The 19,767-nt window shown below is 42.4% G+C and overlaps 2 protein-coding genes across 4 annotated transcripts in view; one reads left to right on the forward strand and one right to left on the reverse strand.

Annotated features, from left to right (window-relative positions):
• The first annotated feature begins 647 nt into the window (after positions 1–647).
• Positions 648–1,566, forward strand: ptrh2 (peptidyl-tRNA hydrolase 2). The gene has a single exon (XM_034890482.1). The coding sequence runs from the start codon at positions 694–696 to the stop codon at positions 1,207–1,209; it is 516 nt and encodes a 171-aa protein (XP_034746373.1). The 5' UTR covers positions 648–693; the 3' UTR covers positions 1,210–1,566.
• Positions 1,567–3,059: 1,493 nt separating this feature from the next.
• cltca (clathrin, heavy chain a (Hc)) overlaps positions 3,060–19,767 on the reverse strand; it is a 34,429-nt gene continuing 17,721 nt past the window's right edge. For 2 of the 3 annotated variants that reach the window (XM_034890480.1, XM_034890479.1), the window contains 24 exons: positions 18,863–19,060; positions 18,207–18,407; positions 17,857–18,009; positions 17,096–17,218; positions 15,660–15,797; positions 15,388–15,552; positions 15,057–15,237; positions 14,541–14,704; positions 12,569–12,694; positions 12,322–12,464; positions 11,795–12,029; positions 11,533–11,655; positions 11,305–11,450; positions 11,021–11,204; positions 10,742–10,934; positions 10,088–10,245; positions 9,729–10,001; positions 9,213–9,530; positions 8,776–8,907; positions 8,030–8,140; positions 7,764–7,934; positions 7,412–7,633; positions 4,897–4,972; positions 3,060–4,388 (listed from right to left, as the gene is read on the reverse strand). In XM_034890480.1, coding sequence (XP_034746371.1) covers positions 4,255–4,388; positions 4,897–4,972; positions 7,412–7,633; positions 7,764–7,934; positions 8,030–8,140; positions 8,776–8,907; positions 9,213–9,530; positions 9,729–10,001; positions 10,088–10,245; positions 10,742–10,934; positions 11,021–11,204; positions 11,305–11,450; positions 11,533–11,655; positions 11,795–12,029; positions 12,322–12,464; positions 12,569–12,694; positions 14,541–14,704; positions 15,057–15,237; positions 15,388–15,552; positions 15,660–15,797; positions 17,096–17,218; positions 17,857–18,009; positions 18,207–18,407; positions 18,863–19,060 — 4,068 coding nt within the window. In that variant the 3' untranslated portion in view covers positions 3,060–4,254. Of the gene's footprint in view, positions 4,389–4,896; positions 4,973–6,570; positions 6,752–7,411; positions 7,634–7,763; positions 7,935–8,029; positions 8,141–8,775; positions 8,908–9,212; positions 9,531–9,728; positions 10,002–10,087; positions 10,246–10,741; positions 10,935–11,020; positions 11,205–11,304; positions 11,451–11,532; positions 11,656–11,794; positions 12,030–12,321; positions 12,465–12,568; positions 12,695–14,540; positions 14,705–15,056; positions 15,238–15,387; positions 15,553–15,659; positions 15,798–17,095; positions 17,219–17,856; positions 18,010–18,206; positions 18,408–18,862; positions 19,061–19,767 lie in introns of those variants that run through there. The other variant, XM_034890481.1, reaches the window with a different exon arrangement.

The following is a 19,767-nucleotide window of genomic DNA, read 5'->3' on the forward strand; positions in this document are numbered from 1 at the left end:
GTGTACGAACGTGTGTATTTGTTTGCAAAGTGATATGTAATGTTACTGTACTGAAGCCGTGTTTTTAGGGTAAGTTATCTTGCTTCTAGCCAGAAGCTAACGTTAGCAAGGCTAACTTCACATTAGTTACCTAGCGTGAGCTCGTTAGCTCACTAAGTTATTAATGTCAGTTTATAGAAAGCATAACGTCCCAGTGTGGTCCAATCTTAAGTAAAGGATGTGAATTAATTTGCAAAACCGACTTAAATCTCTAGCATTATGTTGTTATAGCCATATAATTGCTCCACATTGTTATAAATAACTTTAAAAGAATCGAATAAGTTAGCTAGCTAGCTAGCTAGCTACTGTACGAACGTAACGTTTGATGCGGAGCTAAATAACTGAATGCTAACGGCTGTTAAACAAAAAGGGTAAAGTCAGAGCTGAAACACACAGCAAGTAAATAAGTTAGCTTTAAAAGCTTAAATAATTTTCGTTCTGAAGTCAACTTGGAGGAAAAGTCTTAAGTGCACAGAGTAATGGAAATGGAAACATCTCCATTTCCATGACAACTAGAAAAGAACAGTTACTAAAGGGATCTTGTGGTGTGACTGTTCTGTTTCCAGTGTCAAGGATAAGCTGTGGCTGTATGTCTTCGTAGGGTTGGAGGTGTACACTGTAGATAATGTTCTTTCACTTCTGCAGGTGAACAACATGGACTCACTGTGGTCTCCACTGAGCCTGGGTGCAGCAGCAGGACTGGGCTGTGGACTCGTCCTCGGTTGGTACCTTCGGGCTCGCTTGGGCCCGACCTCCAAAAACCTAATGGCAGCGATGGGGAACGGCACTGGTGAAGCAAGCGTGATGGGAGAAGGGGGGGAGTTCAAGATGGTCCTGGTGGTCCGGAATGACCTGAAGATGGGTAAAGGGAAGGTGGCTGCCCAGTGCTCCCATGCCGCTGTAGCGGCTTACAAACAGGTTCAACGCAGGAACCCAGAGCTTCTCAAACAGTGGGAGTACTGCGGCCAACCCAAGGTGGTGGTGAAGGCCCCTGATGAGGACACCCTGATTGGTCTGCTGGCCCATGCCAAAGAAGTGGGGCTTCCCGTGAGCCTGATTCAGGATGCAGGAAGGACACAAATCGCACCCGGATCACGCACCGTGCTGGGTATTGGTCCAGGCCCAGCAGCTCTGATCGATCAAGTCACCGGAGACTTGAAGCTCTACTAGAGTCCCAGCTTGCATCTGTCTGACTTGCATACAATGTCTTTGTTGTTAGAACTATTTGCAATATAAAAAGTTGAGCTACCATGAGTTTATTTTTATAAAACAATTGACTTGATTATATGTTAACTACTTTTTGGACATGTATACCTATCACATCTCATTTGTTGACTCTTGAATGGCGGTCTACTCCGTGTTCTGTTCAGTCCGACTCGGGCCCGTCTGAAGACAGGATGCACGGAGAAAACGGATCAAATATTTTTAATCTCATTAGAAACCCAGGACTAGGACCTGGTCATACAGCAGGAACAGCACAGGTGTTAACTGGAACATTAAAGGGAAACTTCCCTGATTCTAAACCTGCTTTGTGTCATTGCAGTGTGTGTTGTATATGCAGATGACCAGTTGTTGGCTTCCCTTCATGTTGCCAGCATCCAGAGCTCTCCACTCATGGCCACGACAGGCAGCTCCCAAGTACAGACCAGATTTTTACTGCACATGTGTTGTTCCCCACTAATCTCACTCTGATTTCTCTTTTTGTTTTAAGCCGCCTTGATATGACAGATGTCTCTTCCACAGAGCCCCCATGTTTCTACAGTAGGCCACTGTGGGTTCTCTACATGCTTGGCTAGGGTACTCAGTTTGTTGCAACCTGAATGCTAGATGGAGTATCCTAGTAAGCCATTACAGTGAAATAATATGCAATAACAATGCCTTACAATTAGATATTGATTACACCTGTATTTTTCCTGCTGTGAATGAGTATTTTCCCAAAATGTTCTCTTAATACAAACTAAGATTAAAACCTAATCTTACCAATTTACATCTGTAATTAGATCAGTCATTTCATTGTAAAGTATTTATTACTTTAGAATACCATTGACACTGCCATGAACAATAGGATCCAGAACAGCAGGGTGCCGTTGATCTGACAGCTGGTTATATCCATATTTGTAATAAAGTTAAGTATTTTAAAGTGTTTGTACTCATACTGATGCTTTGTCAGGACCCACTGATAGACACACACACACACGCAGGGAGTGTGACCCCATTACTCCACTATATATTTACATGGCAAATAGTTTACTACTATAAGAACATTCAGAACATCAAGTACAGCTTTGAATATTTTTCCTGGTTTTAAATACTGCATTACAGTTCCAGAAATAGTGTTCTGGAGAATTAAAAGTAGAAAATGAATGCCTTCATAAAAAGTTATATCCAAGTTATTTAGTTGTGTGTATCTACTTTAAAAATAATTATTAAATCACGATCTTCAAGCAGTTTTAAAGCAAGATATATAGATTTAATTTGAGCACCCTCTATTGTACCACTAGAGGTTGCTAGTGGTAACCAGAATAATCAACACCAGAATAATCAGCAAACTGCTGAATCAAGAGCTCTCTCAAGTCCACCAATATGAGAGCTAAGCTTCAGTGCAGAAAGTACTTAACAAGGTGGTGTTAAGGGTATGTTACGTTAGCATTTTTGTCTGACATTCACATCAACTAAAGCCTGAACAAATTCATAAACGAGTCTCCTGTTGCTGTGACAACCACCAGCCTGCAGACTCCCAGGTCAGAGTTCACCTTCACCTGGCAAAATTTGCAAAGTCAGCCAATGTAAAAAGCGGTTACACGGAAATTTGAAATGGGGAAATCCTTCTAGGATTGTGTGTAATCACATTGTTTTATGCAATATTCATTACCGTTTCATGCACTTTACAGCCTCTCACTGCTCTTCTCAGTACTTTATTGGTCATTTCTATCAGAACGCCATCGCTAACTTTTGGGGCTAAATGTGCAGCAGTGTGTTCTCCGAACGTGACAGTATACGTAAGACACATCAGACCGTTCTTGACAAACAAGAAGCCTTTATTTTTAAGTGGAAAACAAAACCGCTGTTTCATTCATTGTGATCATGATAATGCACAATCAAGTATCTTAAGTGCACAATTTAAATGTAAGGTAATTTAGATAAGAATATAAGTTCAAACGAGTTAATGATTGGTTTCCTGTATACACGCAAGCCTTTAATAAAAACGTCAAATACCACAAGTCCTGTGATATTGTTTCTGAACTGGAAGAGCGGGTCAAGTGAAAAGTTAAAGGCAACCCTCAACAAAACACGAGGAGAATAAAGTTTGAAATCTCTCTCCTGCACACTCGATACCAGCGGCCTAAAATGATCTCCAGCAGAAACAAACCGCAGCAGTAAGAGGGGCGTGGGGCTGGTTAGTCAAACATAAACAGGTCTGCAGTCCCTCCTGAGGTGGAATGGTCACACATTAGAGCAGTACTCAAAGCACATGGAAATGTTGTCGAAATGAAGAAGAAAAAAAGAGTCCTGCATAGACTTTAGCTGGAAAGAATCTAACCTTTCTGTAACTCGTATGTAAAATACTCTCCTGGGTTTTCTTCAAGAAACAGCCCTGAAGTGTGTGTGTGTGTGTGTGTGTGTGTGTGACCTGACTGGTACAACGTAGTGTTTCAGGATTGTGGCCATGGAAGCGGCAGTCTCGTGTTGAAAGATAGAAGAACAGGGTAGCGTTTTGTTTTTGCGTCTGAATATACAATAATTAAATGCATTTTACAGTCGGACAGAAGCAGCTGCTCACACACATCAAAATGAAGACGTTCTACATTAATTTTTTTCTCACTACAGAGTGCAAATCAGATGCTTCACAACAGACCTTTTTTTACTGAGAAGAGAACTAGCTCTTCCCACAAGCCCCCCATTGTACATAAACTATTTCCCATTCAAATAAAATAGACAAAAGAAAAATTAAATCTAGTCAATACGGAATGTGAGAAAATTAATCTTTGTGATTCAATCTTTTTCTTTGACAACAGAAATAAAACAGAGTCCTTCATGACAGTTTAAAAAGGGGAAAAAGTAAAAAAAAGAAAAGAAAAAAGGGTGGTCTGTATTATCCCCCGCTCCCTGTAGAGGGCAGAGAGAGACACTAATGGTCTGGTGAAGGACTGTGGGAGATGGATGGATGGTTGCTCCAGTCTGCATGTGGAGGGGGGGTGGGTGGGGGGGGGGTCTTTACATGCCGTAGCCAAAGCCTGGCTGAGCAGCTGGCTGACTGTAACCTGCAGGCGCCTGGTAGCCGTAGCCGTAAGCTTGCTGGGGGGCCACAGGTACGCTGGGGCCCGCTGTCAGCATCAGCTGGGGTGTGCCTGCAACACACACACACACACGGAAGGTTTTAAACATGTAACTGGTCTAATTCATTTCAACCACTGCCATCAACACTTGAATGGTTTGGTCACAGAGCGTCCTCATTGGTCTGTTGATCTTGTTTTTAGCTCCAAAAGAATTGATTTGGCAAATCAGCGAATTTTCCTTTTCAGCTGTCGGGACTAAAAGCAGCCGTTACCCAACACTGATGAACACATCACAGGACAACACAGTGTAATGCCTTCACCTCCATGACAGTACCTATATCACATTCATAAAGTCGTTTCCTCAATCAGTTGCTTAGAATGAGAAACGGGATCTTGTATGAACTCATTTTCTCTTTAGGTTATTTCACATGACCAATGCCTGCATTTCTTTTTTCTCTCTTCTTCTTCTCACTATTTTCAAGTAAGCATGTTATGTCTCACACTTCAATGCACCAATCAGGGGCTTAAATCCATTCTGATATGGATATGAGAGGCCCAGAAGTCATTAGAGGAATGTTACCGTAGACGATGGGTTGCGTCTCTGTTGCCTGCTCCTCTTCTTTCCTTACGGTCTCGGAGGTTTCTAGTTTATCTACCTGCAGAGGAAAGAAAGAAGCATTTACAGCAAAGCCATAACACTTAATGAGTCAACTACATAACCGTTAAATATATATTTAATTCATCTGAGACAACTTTTCTGAAGAGGGCAACACATCCTGCTCCAAGCAGGCACGGCTGCCTCGCCTCTCTTTCAATATCACACACTCTGAGGAAGGTACTGCTTCAGATGACTACAACACATTCACCATCAACTTGGATTGGACATCAACATAAAAACATGGTCCAACAGAAAAACATACATCCAGTATGCACAGATTTCTACAGTGAACAGGAGACTACTAGACGTCTAATTGTCATGCTAAATAACGTGAATAAATATGGAAAAGAAAAACAAGTTACATTTTCATTTGCTCTGTTCTGTCTGGGTGGCTTGCCTGACAGTAACACTTAAAGCAGAAAATTATTTTAACAAATAAACAAATTAATACAACAATAAGAAAATGAAGTTCTTCAAGCAGCAAGTCAGATGCAGCAATAAGCAGAGTGCACGCATCCGGTCCCCGAGGTAGAGCAGCAGCACCTGGATGAGGTTATTTCTAGAGTTAAAGGAAGGGCTTGCTCAGCAGGGCTGTTCCACATCGTGTATAGATGCATTTATCATTCAGGAGCCTCATGCCTCTTCAAAAAAACAGTAGCTCTTCAAATTAAGTTCTCTGCAAACCTTTACAAGCTGAAGCTCCACTGTAACCACAAACACTCTCATGCGCCATGTGTTACACTGCTGGCAGCAAGTAAGAGGCTGCAGCACGGTGATGCGCTTCAGGTGGAGGAGGAGGAGGAGGAGGAAGAGGAGGAGGAGGGAGGGGGGAGGGGGGGGTCTCAGGCCATGTGCTCCCTACAGCCCCAAGCTTTCTAAAGAAAGCCTGGCACAACCAACAGCCTTCTGTTACCTTTCAGCAAAAGACATTTCCGCGCATGCTTTATTTCAGCTAACACGGCAACCCTTTAAAAAGTACTGTGCAGTACCAATGTCGGTGAGGAAATGCACTTTTAAGTGAAGATGTAGAGAACGGAGCTTTTAAACTGTATGAGCACCGGTGGCAAACAAAATGATGAATTCAGAAGGTAAAACCAATATTGTAACCATGATTTAAGTGGTTGTGTCCGGTGCTTTTTTGGCCAACTAACTCCCCTGGGTAGACAATAGATTTGTTTTTATGGACTTGGTTTAATCTGCTGCTGGTTCATAGTTCTTTAAACGGGATAGGAACAAACGATGCTCCCTGACAACTGGCACAACTACATCTTATGTTGAGATAATGTAAATCCAGCATTAGCTAGGTTGCAGTATGTGCTTTTCCATCCCACCCAGAAGCCAATTGGATTTGCCTGTTTTTTAACTAGATTAACATGTTGGACTTACTCAGGGGTCCCCTTACAGAGGCACTCTGGTTTGAATGACCAATCAATTACATTATATCCAATCACAGGTGACACTTTCTGATAACTAGTTATACATGCAGGTTAATGCTAGATGTCAACGACGTGGCTAATGCCAATGTAGTTCATACAGCATTTCTTATCCTGTATTCTTGCTGCAGACGGCTACAGTTTAATTTCCTTAAGACCAAAAGCGAGACTACTTAAGTTCCTCAATTTCTACAATTTCAGCTTGAAAGATGTCTTGGTGACTGTGTCAAAGTGAGAGTGTAGCTAAAACCATGCACACTCAAGGCTGCAGTCTTCTGAGCTAAAAATATTTTTAGATCAAAAACAGAGCATTTAGCTTTCACCTGTTCTTTAACTGCATCAACCTGGAAGAGAAGAGGTGCAGCATAGAAGAAGAAGAAAATTAAAAATATTCTCCTGTGAACAAATTTGGTAAACAGACAACCACCAGAAAGAATTCGGAGTATGTCTTTCATTAGATACTGTCCACTGTTAAACGAGCAGTGTGTGTGATTCAGGATTAGTGTATAATCACCTGAAACTAAGAACTGTTGCGTTTGTTATCTTAGACTTAGTCCTTCGGAATCCATACGTGAAAACGGCTTATGAAATATAGATGTTTTATTAGCTACATGGGATTTAAGAATCAGACTCAAGAAAAAAAATATGACATGAATTAGAATTAAATTTGAATATTTGATGCTGCACATAAATCAGACATAAATCAGACATAACCATTAAAAGTTATTATTCAGCGTTCTTATTCCGGCCTGCACCATCTAATGAGATTAAAACTGCTTTCAATTAATTGCCAACTATCTGTCACAATGCTCCCATAAGATAACTTGCATCAATCCGTATAAACTACCAAAACCCCGTGTGTGGAGATTCACATTCACTCTGCTGCTTGAACTGATCCACTGACAGGATGGCAGCAGTGCTGCACAGCCATATGGCCTTCATTTATATCAAAACCTATTTATTCCTCAGTTCACCTAACTCCAGCCTGAAAAGAGCTGACCCACCTTGCTGAGGTACTCCCTCATGACCTGAATGAAATATGGCATAGAAAAGTCCATGATGTTGTGCCTCCAGGCGGTCTCCAGCACCACGTCAGGCCGCAGCAGGTCATAGCAGGTGAACAGGCAGGCGGCGAAACACTCCTTCTTGTCCTCCTGCAGGAACCAGGACAGCAGCTCCTCTGCCAGCTCGATGTCCTTGGACTCAGACGCATACTGCATCGCGTCCTGCAGGGGGGGCAGAGCAAAGACAGGTTCAGGAATGTTCTAAGCTAATCCAAGCAGTGGATCCGAAACATTACAATGTTCTAAGCAGTGGATCAGAAACCCTGAAAGAAAGTAAAGGTGAATGTTCAACCTTATAGAGCTTGTCCTTCTTGCAGAGCTCCACACTCTGTTTCCAGCGGTTGTTGCCCTTGAAGAGGTAAGCAGCGATTCTCCTGAACTCGATCAGCTCGTGCTTCTCCAAGCGCTGTGCCAGTGAGATGTTGTCAAAGTTGTCGTAGGCATCTATTGATGTCCTCAGTGCCTAACATAAGTGTGACGGGGAAAGGGAGAATATTAGATCAAAAAAATAATGAAAAATTAAAACAATTCCACTAGCACTGTCAGAGGCTCCCTTACCTGATAGTCCTCCTCTGTGATGAAGAGGTTGTTAAGTGCTTCATTGACTGATTTGTTGTTGTGGTTCTGTACTGACCGCAGGTAGGGTTTGATCAGAGGCAGCTGTTTCACCTGTGGACACACAAGTACATTCATCATCTCACTAGCCAAGTTTCCATCTCAATTTAGCACATTTACTGAATTCCAACAAATCTGCAAAAGAAATGGTAATTCATCCTTTCCATCCACTACCGTTAAAATATATGAAGTTTATGATAAACAGTTTGTGGAGCAAACACAGGTTTTGAATATGCAAATTGAAAATGTGCATCAGAATAGATAGATGGAAATGCACTTAATCCTAAGAAACTGAGCCACTTCATATGTTGACAGTGACAATTACGTTTACATTTAAAATATTATTTTCACGGTGTGGAAACCGCGTGTTTAATCCTTCCCAGCTTCCTCCGAGTCACCTGAAGTTGCCTCGCAGGCCCACTACGTAGCCTACACCGCGTGTTTCTTGAAGTTGGAATCATGGCGGAAGTAGGAGATGACAGCGCTCAGGAGATTTATCAGCCCTCTAAGAGGACTAAGTCTGAAGTGAGGGCAGAGCGTGCAGCAAATAGGTTGCTGCTAAAGACATTGACAACACTTGCCCAAACAAAAATACCCCAATAATACCAAAAACCCTGATCAGTTTGGTAACTATAACAGTTATAACTGTAATTTTCATACCGTTAAATCCCTACGAGACTAAAGTGTACCTTGGAGAAGAAGTTGACAGCACGGGAATGGTCCAGTCTGGGGGAAAGCACTATAAGCAAATCATTCAGTAACAAGGGCTTGAACTCCAGATAGAACTGGGTGGCTTTGTAGTACAGCTCCACGTTGGCCACCTACACAGGGGGCAAAGGGAGACAATTACAAACTATAATAAGCATATACGCTGGCGCAGGGAATATAGTGCAATATCAAGCATGATGATAATTTAATATATAAAATAGTAACATTTCATAATACAGTTTTCAATGAAAGAAAAGTGTTTCTTTTTCAGTCTCATCTCATTTAATAAAACCACAATTCAAAACATTTGGCAATTTTAGCTTAAAAGGACAGCTTGATACCTCAGAAAAAGGAAAAATACAATGATGTAAATAAACAGCAAACACAATCTTAGTTTTGGCAACCAATCAAACTGTACCTTGGTGATTATGTCTTTGAACTGCCCCTCCTTCCAGGCATCTGACGGGTGGTTCATCATGGTGATGATGGCGTTGTCAAACTCCTCGTACTTGTCATACAAGAAGACCAGCTCCGCCCACAGATGAGCCTGCTCGGCTGCTCTCAGGACCTTCGGGATGTTAACTCTGGACCAGAAGAGCTCCAGATGCTCCCTCATCTTCTGGGGCTTGAACTTAGAGTAAAGGATGGCCAGCTCTGTGAACATCCCCATGTGAGCGCGCTCCAGGCCCAGGGCGGCCTCCAGCATGGTGATCAACTCCTCAAAGTAACCACGGTCCTGAGAGAAAAGAGGGAGGATGGAACCCGGTAAATGTATGTTTATGTATGAATGTAGGTTATGTTGTGGCTAAGTGGCATGCCTCCAAATTACAAGTTCCACTATTTGCTATTTGCTACATGCTTTGGTGATATGATTCGTTGTAAAATCAAACAACAAAAGTACACAAACAAAAGAAAGCCTTCATTCCCATCTTACTTGGTAGTAGTTGATCAGCTCCTCCAGCTCGTCAGCATGCACCACGATGTGGAGACCGCACATCTGGGCGAGCCTGAACTCCTTTCCATCCACGCAGGCGAAGCACACCTCTTTCCAGGTGCGGGTGCTGTTGGCTTTACGGGCGCCGTCCACGGCAGCCTGGTACTCCCCGAGGTGCACCAAAGTTGAAGCCAGACGACCAAAGTTGGAGACGTTGTTGTATAGGAGCTTTGCAGCATCGTACATTTTCTCATCGTAGCAGCGGTCACCAACCTAAATAAGAGATACAAAAAAGACGTAGTATTTAATTCTTGACCTGACAGCTTATTCACTAAGGGTGGCGTGAGAACAAGGCTAACCTGTTGGATGTGAGCATTGTTGGGTCCGTTGATGAACTCTTCCAGTTCAGCCAGGCGATTGGTTTTGGCCAAGGCAAAGATGAGCTCTGTCTCCACGTAGGACTCACGGGCCTTCTTACGAGCCATCTGAAGGAATTTGACCAAGTCCTCCCAGTTACCTTAAACACATTGACAGTGATCAGTATTTCCCACATATTAGAAAGCACTGTGGGTGGATGGGGGGGTGGGGGATCACATCATATGGGAAAACACTGGTGATATTAAGCTGTTGGTGTGTTTCTACATTTATCCATTTTTATTTTTTGTAGATGTGGAACACTGCCTCCTTAACTATATTTTATGCTGATACTGTGCACTTTCAATAAAGTTGTATTAGCTGAAACCATCAGCAACTCCACAACAGAGCTGGTTTGATTAACATTGACTGCTTTCAATCAATGTGGCAATGGCAAACAGAAAACTGCTTTCTCTGAAACACCGCCTGTTAATAGTGAATCAGCTCAAAATAAGTCAGGTGGGGTTCTGTCCCTCTGCATATTGCTCAGTTCTTTAAAGCCCTCTGCTGGGCCTCATTGGTAAAAACAGAGCGGAGTGGCCTTAGCCACTATGAAATAAAAAATACTTTTCTTTCTCGAGCTCAACAAGTCTCCTTACCACTCTTATCAGCAGCCTGTACCACTTCCATGTATGCAGAGGGATCATCGGCTTTGATGTAGGAGTCGATGGCCTCTTTGACCAAGTCCTTCTGTAGCTGAGCCTTAGCTAGCTGGCTCCACACAGCCGGCTCATTGCAGCGTTCTGCAAACTCATAAGCCCGGTCCAGGTTGCCAATATGTTCAATCAGGACCTAAGTGACAGAAAGAAAACATGGACGATCAACACTTCTTCAGTCAATAAGGCATTAGTCTAGTTTTATAAGAGCTAATGACTGACCTGCACAGCAGAGGTGTTGACGTCAAACTTCTTGAAGATGGCAAAAGCCTCCTCGAAGAGCTCGTTGCTAATGGCAATGTTAGCGATATCGGGAGCATCATAATTGTCTAGCCTGCTGATGTACTCCATCACGCGGGTACGGTCAGCTTTGATCGCTGTAAGGATCAGCAGGTTCTGCAGATTTCTGGGGGAAGAAGGAGAAGACATGGAACCCTCAGCACACTTTAGTTTTGCTTTTTGCTTTTAAAATGAGACAGCAAAGAATCCAGATTACAACTAAACACCTGTGTTCACTGAAGACAGAGTTGTCCAACACAATCTTTTCCAGCAGCTCGATGAGCTCGTTGGGCAGGTCTGCGGTCATGAATGCCTTGACTGTGACAGACACCTCCTCAGGGTCCTGGGTTTCGGACAGTGCTGTCTGCACCACCTGAGGGCCAAAGAGTAGTGTCTTAGAGAAGCACCAGGCAGTTGTATTAAATGAAATAAGACTTGCTTTGTGTATACTTTACCTGGTCAATGAGTGGTCGTCTGAAGGGGTTGCTCTCCAGCAGCACGCTGGCCCACAGGTCAGGGTCTTTGCGGCGGACCAGATAACGAGACAAGCTCTTGAACAGAGAGTTCTCATTGCAGACCTGATATGAAAAGAACAAAAATTACCACCTGCTACAGTTAAGGCATTTTAATGTATTACATAAAAAAGGAAGGTGAACTGAAAAAGAGACATTTGGATACACAGGTGAGAGGAAGGCATGAATGAGATTTCATCCTCACATTGATCAACTCCTGGTCACACTGTCCTCTCTCGTAGGCAACACAGGCCAGGTGGGGGTCTCTCTTCTCGCAGTACTTTCCCACCACACGGCTGTCATAGTAGGGGTTTTCCCTCAGGAATCTTTCAGGGTTGTTGTTGCTGTCAATATAGATCTTGGCCAGAGCATTGTGGGTGGCAGGCTCCTCACAGCCTTCGTGGATACGGGACTCCAGCCAGGGCAGCAGCAGCTTCAGTCTGGAAGAGAAAAGGGATGTCAATACTCAGAGCATTGTTTTTGAGAAGTCAGAGAGGGATAAAGCCCAATTTAAATCCTACTTGGCATACTAGATATAAAAAAAAAAAAAGGTTCTTCATGTGGGGATCTGATGTTCCAGATAAAGCTGCAACCCCTGCCTGGCACCACATTTTCACACCTGAGGATTAACTTTTTCCTAAATTGAAGTCAAAATGTCACCCTTATCTTAGAAGATTAAATTTTTTAGTTGTTTGTTTAAAAACATTTACTGTAGGTGGGATAGTGCAGCACCTGTTTCTCTTTTCCACCTCAGCAACCAGTTCATCGGTTGAGAACTGTCCCCGGACAACCAGGATCAAGCTCTTGATGACATCCTCTGAGCAGTCCACGTCTAGGAGACCACCAACCACAACAGGCAGACGGCTAGGATTCACCTAAGAGAAAAACGTAAAAATAAATCGCAATAGTTAATTTCTGACAGTAAAGATTGTAGTATAATCACCACATTGCATTTGAATGCTTCTCCACTGTGCCTTACCTTCTGAACATAGATCTCAATGTACTTCTGCAGGTTGTTGCGGTACAGGTAGAGGACCAGGTCGTGGACAAAGTCAAAGCGGTCGCAGACGATGATGAGTGGTAGCTGGTCGGTGAGTTTGGCTTCCTGTCCGTCACACACAGTGCAGGGAAAGAGGCCAGGTTAAGTGAGATTAAACAAACAAAACATCTCTATACAGGCCACAAAACATCAACCAACCTTAGTTGATGTTCGTTGATCATTTATCACTGCACACAGAATGTATTAACATGTACTGTATTCTTCAAATAGAATATAGTTTACTGCAGGTATGACTGTATTGTTGATGACTGGTGTACTGTGTATGATGGTAAGACATTTATCAGTCACTGTTTGTTGTGTTTTTATTTGTTTTACTGTAAAGCACTTTGTGACCCCTCTCGTCTGAATGGTGCTATATAAATAAAGTGTACTTACTGAAAATAAAAATTTAAGATATCACTTTCCAACTACATCATCCCTCCTTCTGTGATTAAAAATGTACACATTTAATTCAATATCAATTGTGGGGGGGGAGGGAATTTAAAGGGCTAACACTACAACAAATGGACGTCACATTGCAAAATCTGTGTGTTTTGTAGTAGAGTACGGAACAAGTACTGTAAATGTTCTAACGCAGCATTCTTATATGCAAGCTGAGAGCTGCCAGTTGTCAGTACAACTCTAGTCAGCACTGACCACTAGTCCTGGGCTCCACAATACTGGCCTCCACACTCATACACAATTAACTAACTGGGATTGTGCACCTTGTCATTCAAGAACATGCTCCTTCGACTAGAGCCTCCTATTACAAGACCACACACACTATACACACACCTTCAATATCCTCAAATATGTAGTACAGGACCCTAACTTGTTCACCAACAGCCAAGCACACACAAAACATCATCTGAATGACTAGGACTACATAAAGCTATGTAGTAAAGGCTGATTTATGTTTCCATTTTAAATCAACGCCGTGGGTACATACGTAGAGAAACTGACCCTACGCTGTAGCCTGACGTGCACCTCTCAAAAACTGTAACTACACGTCGCTGTGGCGCACATCACTCCCTGTGGCTTGGTACCATTGTCTTTCCCCTTACTCATTTCTTGGTTCTCCTTGAAGAAGAATGAAAGAAGAATATGAAATCAAGGAGAGGCTTAGCTTTTCCTGCTATAGCATTGGGGAGACACTTTGTTTCTCTCACTATGCCTCTAGAGACCCAACTCACTTTGAAGCTAATTGCCGTCACTCTCACTCGCTCAACCACACACTCCCCACGTACACACATGCCGGCCCTGCTATTCTCTTCTAGAGATGGACGCACAAGTATAAACCTGAGGACACTTGCGTAGGCTACAACGAAAGCTCTGCGTGGAGCCTCCACAGAACCATAAATCAGCCTTAAGCGGGAGTGGATTGTGGTGTTTAAGCATTTACGCCTCCATAGAAATCCCAGTTTCAATCCTGTGTTAAGGGGGTGGGCAGGAAAGCAAAATAGGAAGGGAGAAGTCCTGCACTGTGGGGAAGGATAGCATTACCTGATACATGTCCTGCCAATCCACAGACAAAAGAGGAAGAGCACAAAAAATAATTGACTACTGGGCATCTTCTAGTCACGGTGATGATTTTCTAATCTATAGAAGGTCAAAATGTTCATCTGTGATGTTATTCTTTTAATAGCATGCAGCATTTTAAAGACAGCACTTAGAGAATATGTGATATGAATGAGAACAGACTGGAATTTGGGAGAATCCAAAAGTAAGATTTTGCCAAAAGAGCAACATTGCTTAAAATTGTGAAAAACTAAAATGAAAAAAGTAGATCAGGAACAGACATATGTAATCATAACGGGGAGAGAGTGACAAGTAAAACAAGGGACCAGTTCAAGGTAAAACAGAGACGTTAAATGTCAGCGTTTGATCACCGCAGCTGTCTCTGCGGCTTTACCTTGAGGAAGTTCTTGACACGCTCAGGGTCGTAGCAGTTGCTCTCTCGACAGATCCTCTCCACCTCTTTGATCTGACCCGTCTTGCAAGCTGCTTGAATGTATTTAAAGTGAACTTCGGGGTCCTGACTGAAGTTCACAATAGAGCCCAGGAAGTAGAACAGACCTGAGAGACAGACAGTCATTTCTATTAAGCAACAGCTTCTTCTAGAGCATTAGTGATCCAATAATATAACCTACAAGATATAACTGACAAAAAATATGTAGCTCCAGGACTACAGTTTTCCCCAATTAGCTTACTCGACCTTAACGCTTCATTATGACAGTATTTGCAGAGCTGAACTACATAATCTCCAGGATTGTCCTGCCTCTGCTCTGGCCAGCTTGTCTAATTGATATTTAGGGGAAACATGCCACCGACATTTGTATTGTCAGGATTATAAATGAAAGTGTTGTGACCAGAAAAAAAAAAAAATTTCAGATGAAGAGGCATGCTAGATTAAAGTTTGGGATCTCACCTTCAAAGCTCTTGAAGGACTCAAAAAGCTCAGTGAGAGACTGTGTGGTGAGCTGTTCATGGTACTTGGAAGCCACCTGCACACAAATCTGCAGGTTCTGGCGGATGTTGGCCGACAGCATGGCCCTGAGGCACTCCAGGGAGTCCTCCACCGACAGCGCGCCAAAGAAGTTCACCAGCCACTGGAGGCGGAGGAGGGGATTTTCAGTTTAACTCATAGGTTGTGCAATATCTATCATGGTCTAAAAAAGCACAATAAGCAATACATTTGACCCAAAGAAATAGCCTCTAGTTATATTTTTAATTCCACTCAGCCAGTCATTGAAGCCTACCTCTGGGTTGAGCAGGTGTGTGTGCACCACAGCGCGCTTGATGTCATAAAGGTCGGTGTAGTGCTCCAGCGCCCTTTGCAGGAGTCCAGCCTTCTCACACAGCTGGGCGATGTGGGCACGATCGTAGTTGGTAAACATCTGGTTGCCCAGGATAGCATCAGCAACCTGCACCCAAGACATAAAACAAGAAAGCGTTAGACAAGTTAGAAAAAAATGCACCCCTGTTCTATTACTTGGCTTCCTTAAAGTTAAGTATGTGTAGATGTGGGCACCTGTGGCGCATGCATGAGGTTCATCTCCAGCAGGCGAGTCTGCAGTGGTCCTTCTGAGGGTCTGTTGTTCTTCAGAGCGTCCAAAAGGAATGAGGTACACTGCTGGATCAGGTTGTACTCCATGAATACATCCACAATCTGGACAGATATGGAGACACACAGGAACAAATTTAAACTTAAGGAAAGAAGCGTGTTCTAGCTGCTAAAACCCAGACAACAATGTTACATGTTAGGCCTACGCGATTAATCGTTATAAAAATCGCAATCTTGATTCACCCTGTGTATGATTGAATTTTATATATAACTTAACAAAAAACATTCTCATTTAATTTTACGAGCAGAATGCATCACAAACGCTACTACTTTCTTCTGTGACTTTTAAACATACTGTATAAAATAAGTTTTAAAGCGCTCCGAGTGCTTCTCTTCATTGAGGCATCTATATGTTTACAGGTTTGTAGTGATGCGCAATGTGCTACAGGTGTCAAAAAAATCTGTTTGTTACTGCCAATTTGTTGTGTTATGGTAAAAAAAAAAAAAATGGTGGTAGAGTATCCTGATATCAATACTAAGCAATAACATTGTGATTGATATTTTTCCCCGAATCGTGCCGGCCTATTACATGTTAAAACCTCTTTCAACAAAATAAAGTACCACTGCACTGTAGCCATTAGGTCACAACACCTCCATCCAAAATAAACATTACACTTCAGCCAGTCTCCTAAAACTCTGCACCAAGGATATAATTTAACTTGAGATGAACACATACTTCTCTGAAGCAGCTTAAAAGCCACTTGCAATGACAAGAGAAAAGATGGCTGACCCCAACACATTCCCCTTTCCAAAGAATGAAGAAAGTCTTCAATGCAATCTGATTTACTCTTGTGTGCTATTCTGGCAGGTAACAGCACTTTAAGTCACACAGAAAGCTGTGTCAGCAGTTGACATTTGCAGTGCAGTGTGTCTGCAGGGGCGGGAAGCAAAAGAAGAAGTGCATTTTCTTTATACTACAGGATAACTGAGGTTCCCAGACGTTGGCATGTTGTGTGACTCAGCCAAGTACTTTGTCCAGTTTCAAGGAGTGTTTGGGGTAACTTGTTAAACACAAACTTGGGATGTAAGGTCACAATGTTTATCTTAAAATTTAGACAGAACTCCTAACCCAAAGTCAAAGTCTCTGCAGTACAACCCAATTCACTCTGTGCTGCAGGTCAACGGCTCATTTAAAAAAATTCAGACTAAACTCATCGGGTCAGTTTCAAATCGGAGTAAGGCATAAATCTATTTAAAGCTCTGTAACAGACACCTATTCCACTCCTTATTAATATGATAAAACAGTAAAATGCAACTCTTTGTTTTAGAATTAGGAAGTTATTTATGAGCAAATTCATGTATTCCTGATGGATCACTGGAAATCCCTCGTCCCTTCCTCTGACCTGTGTGATGTCAGCCAGTGGTTCTTCATCCTGGACCAGCATTTGGGCAAACTGCAGGCCTTGTTCTGGGTTGATCCGCATCACATTCCTGAGCAGAAAGATCCAGTCTGGAGTGTAGCCCACCTAGAACAAAAAAAATGGATACTTCTACATTACAATCAAGTTTTAGTGCCAACGTTTTAATCCATTAATTTAGATGGCAAACTCCAACTCTTTTGTTATTTATACTTCTTGGGGACAACTTCAGTAAAGCATGAAATTAAGTGAATCCTTAAATTAGGCATGAGAAAAGATTTTCTGCATTTTGACATGTGTTTTATATTGTTTGCCCTCTCCCTTATTGTCTAAGCCTTTAATTTATTTATTTGACAGGGACAATGCACAGCTCCTTAGCAGTACCAGAGTTAGCTATAAGCTAATTTTCATCTGAGGTTCCTGGGCAGGAAACAGAACAACATCTCTCTCAAAAGGGAAACCCAACTTTGGAGTATAAAAATGCTAACACAGCAGTAAAGGACAACAATCAAATTTCACTAAAACTTGCCCACAACAACAAGCACCCCCCCGACAACACCACACAAAAATACAATTTTAACATTAAAACACCAAAACAAAAGCACCAACAATAAGACACCACTACAGCAGGACTTCACAACATTAAGATTAGCTTGGTTTAAGTTTGGGTTTATTCTATGTCATCATTTGGGAATTATCAAATCTTCCAGAGCTTAAATAATATCATTGGAGCCAAAGAGACATACCTTCTTAGCGTACAGGACAATCTTTGGGAACTGACCAGTCTCTGCAAAGCACTGGATGACTTTGTTGGGGACGTTGGCCCTCAGGTAGACACTGAGAGCCAAAGTGGGATCCACTGCCTTCACCAGGTCCCCAAGTTCCTCCGAACACTCCAACTGAAACGTAGGACAACTACTATCAGCACTCGAAGCAATTTTAATTTACAGTTTTTACAGTTTATCCGGGATCTGTATACAGATATGCAACAGATATTCTGACATTATCCAATATAATAGCAAGTCAAGTAAACAAACAGGCAGCTCAGGAAGAGCCTCTTCCTGTGACTGTAGGCTGAGATGGAGATCTGCAATACCTTGTCTTCCTTTAGCCACTTCTCCAAGAGCTGCTTTCGTCCCTGCTGGAGTACAGGCCTGCATAGCTCAAGGGACTCAAACTTGTTGAGCTGGCCCTGGTCCAACAGGATACCAAAGTACTGCAGCAAGGGGGAGGTCTGGCCTGGCTGAGTGGGAACACTCTGGAAGCGACGGATGGTGTCTGGGGTTCGCAGGATACCCTGAGAGGAGAAAGGTCAAGAAGATCTTAACAACTGATAAAGGCAACCCAAGTAGGGGGAATATAATGCAATCCAATACTATAACTAGGGGAAAAATAGGTTCTTAGATACATTGCAATTATGTCTTGTTAAAGAAAAGGCAATATTCATGTGCGTCGCATTTCTGTTCTAAGCTAGGATTCTTCTTGAGTTTTGGTGGGGATGGCTGAGTGTGAGCAACCACATATACAATCTGATTGGCCACCCCTGGCATAAAAGCTAGTGTATGGAAGCATTTTGGCAAGGGACAAGGGACCTGGGCAAGAACCAAACTGTATGCAAGTTGTGTCTAAACTTAAATATTTTGGGAACACAACAAACAAGAAATACAATTTCATGTTTCTTGGATTAAAAGATAATGGAAGTAAATTCATCTGTTTATTTTAATTATGCATCATTACAAATACGCTAAGTACCTTTGGTGCATTGGCAGCAACTTTGGCAGCCTCGGAGAAGTTGCCAGCAGCAAACAGGTTGTTGAACTTGCGTGCAAAGAGCTCTTCACCACCAGCAAGGTTGTTGCGGACCGCTAAACGGAGAGCCAGGTCCGGATTCTGGAGCACATTAGTGATGTAGGGGATGATATTTTCCTCTTCCACACAGACGGACAGAACCTGTGTTGCAAGGAAAATAGAGAATGTTGCATTACATCACACTAAAGACCATACAACACTAATCATGCTGCCAGATTTCATCCTCTTTCAAAGCTTTGTTTGTATACGTCTAATGCAAAAATTCCACATTTCCTTATAGTATTGTTTTTGCAATGCTTCATTACCCCCACCCCAAACAATGTTTAGCGGGACTCAGGCAGATTGGGATGTAACAATTAACGGTGTAACAATAAACCATGGGAAAAATGTGGATTGTTACCGTTTTCATTTAAAATCTCTATTATTGCAGTGGATTTACAGTTGAAAATCTGTGTTTATGGTTATATATATTGTAATAAACGCTGTTTCACTGTTTCATCTTGTGTAGGCCCATCAGTGCTTTCTGAACATATTGAACACACTTATAATAACGCAAAAACACCGAAACCTGATAATTTCGGTCACTATAATTGTGAGGTTACATTTTAATACTGTTACATCCCTATAAGCAGATAAAGATTTATAGTCTTTAACTTATCTTAGATGCATCTAAACAACAATGGTATAAATCAGCACATTCCTTATTCACATCCTGTGCCAGGAATTAGCAGAGTGGGCGAGCTCAGCTAAATTTAACCATGGGCTATGGCCCTAAACTCCATTAAACACCGTCTGGCCTTATCTTGTGGCAGCTTAATGCAAGTGCATTATTAGTGGGTCAGTGTAAC

This window comes from Etheostoma cragini, chromosome 13 (genome assembly GCF_013103735.1).
Source record: "Etheostoma cragini isolate CJK2018 chromosome 13, CSU_Ecrag_1.0, whole genome shotgun sequence".
NCBI classification, from domain to species: Eukaryota; Metazoa; Chordata; class Actinopteri; order Perciformes; family Percidae; genus Etheostoma; species Etheostoma cragini.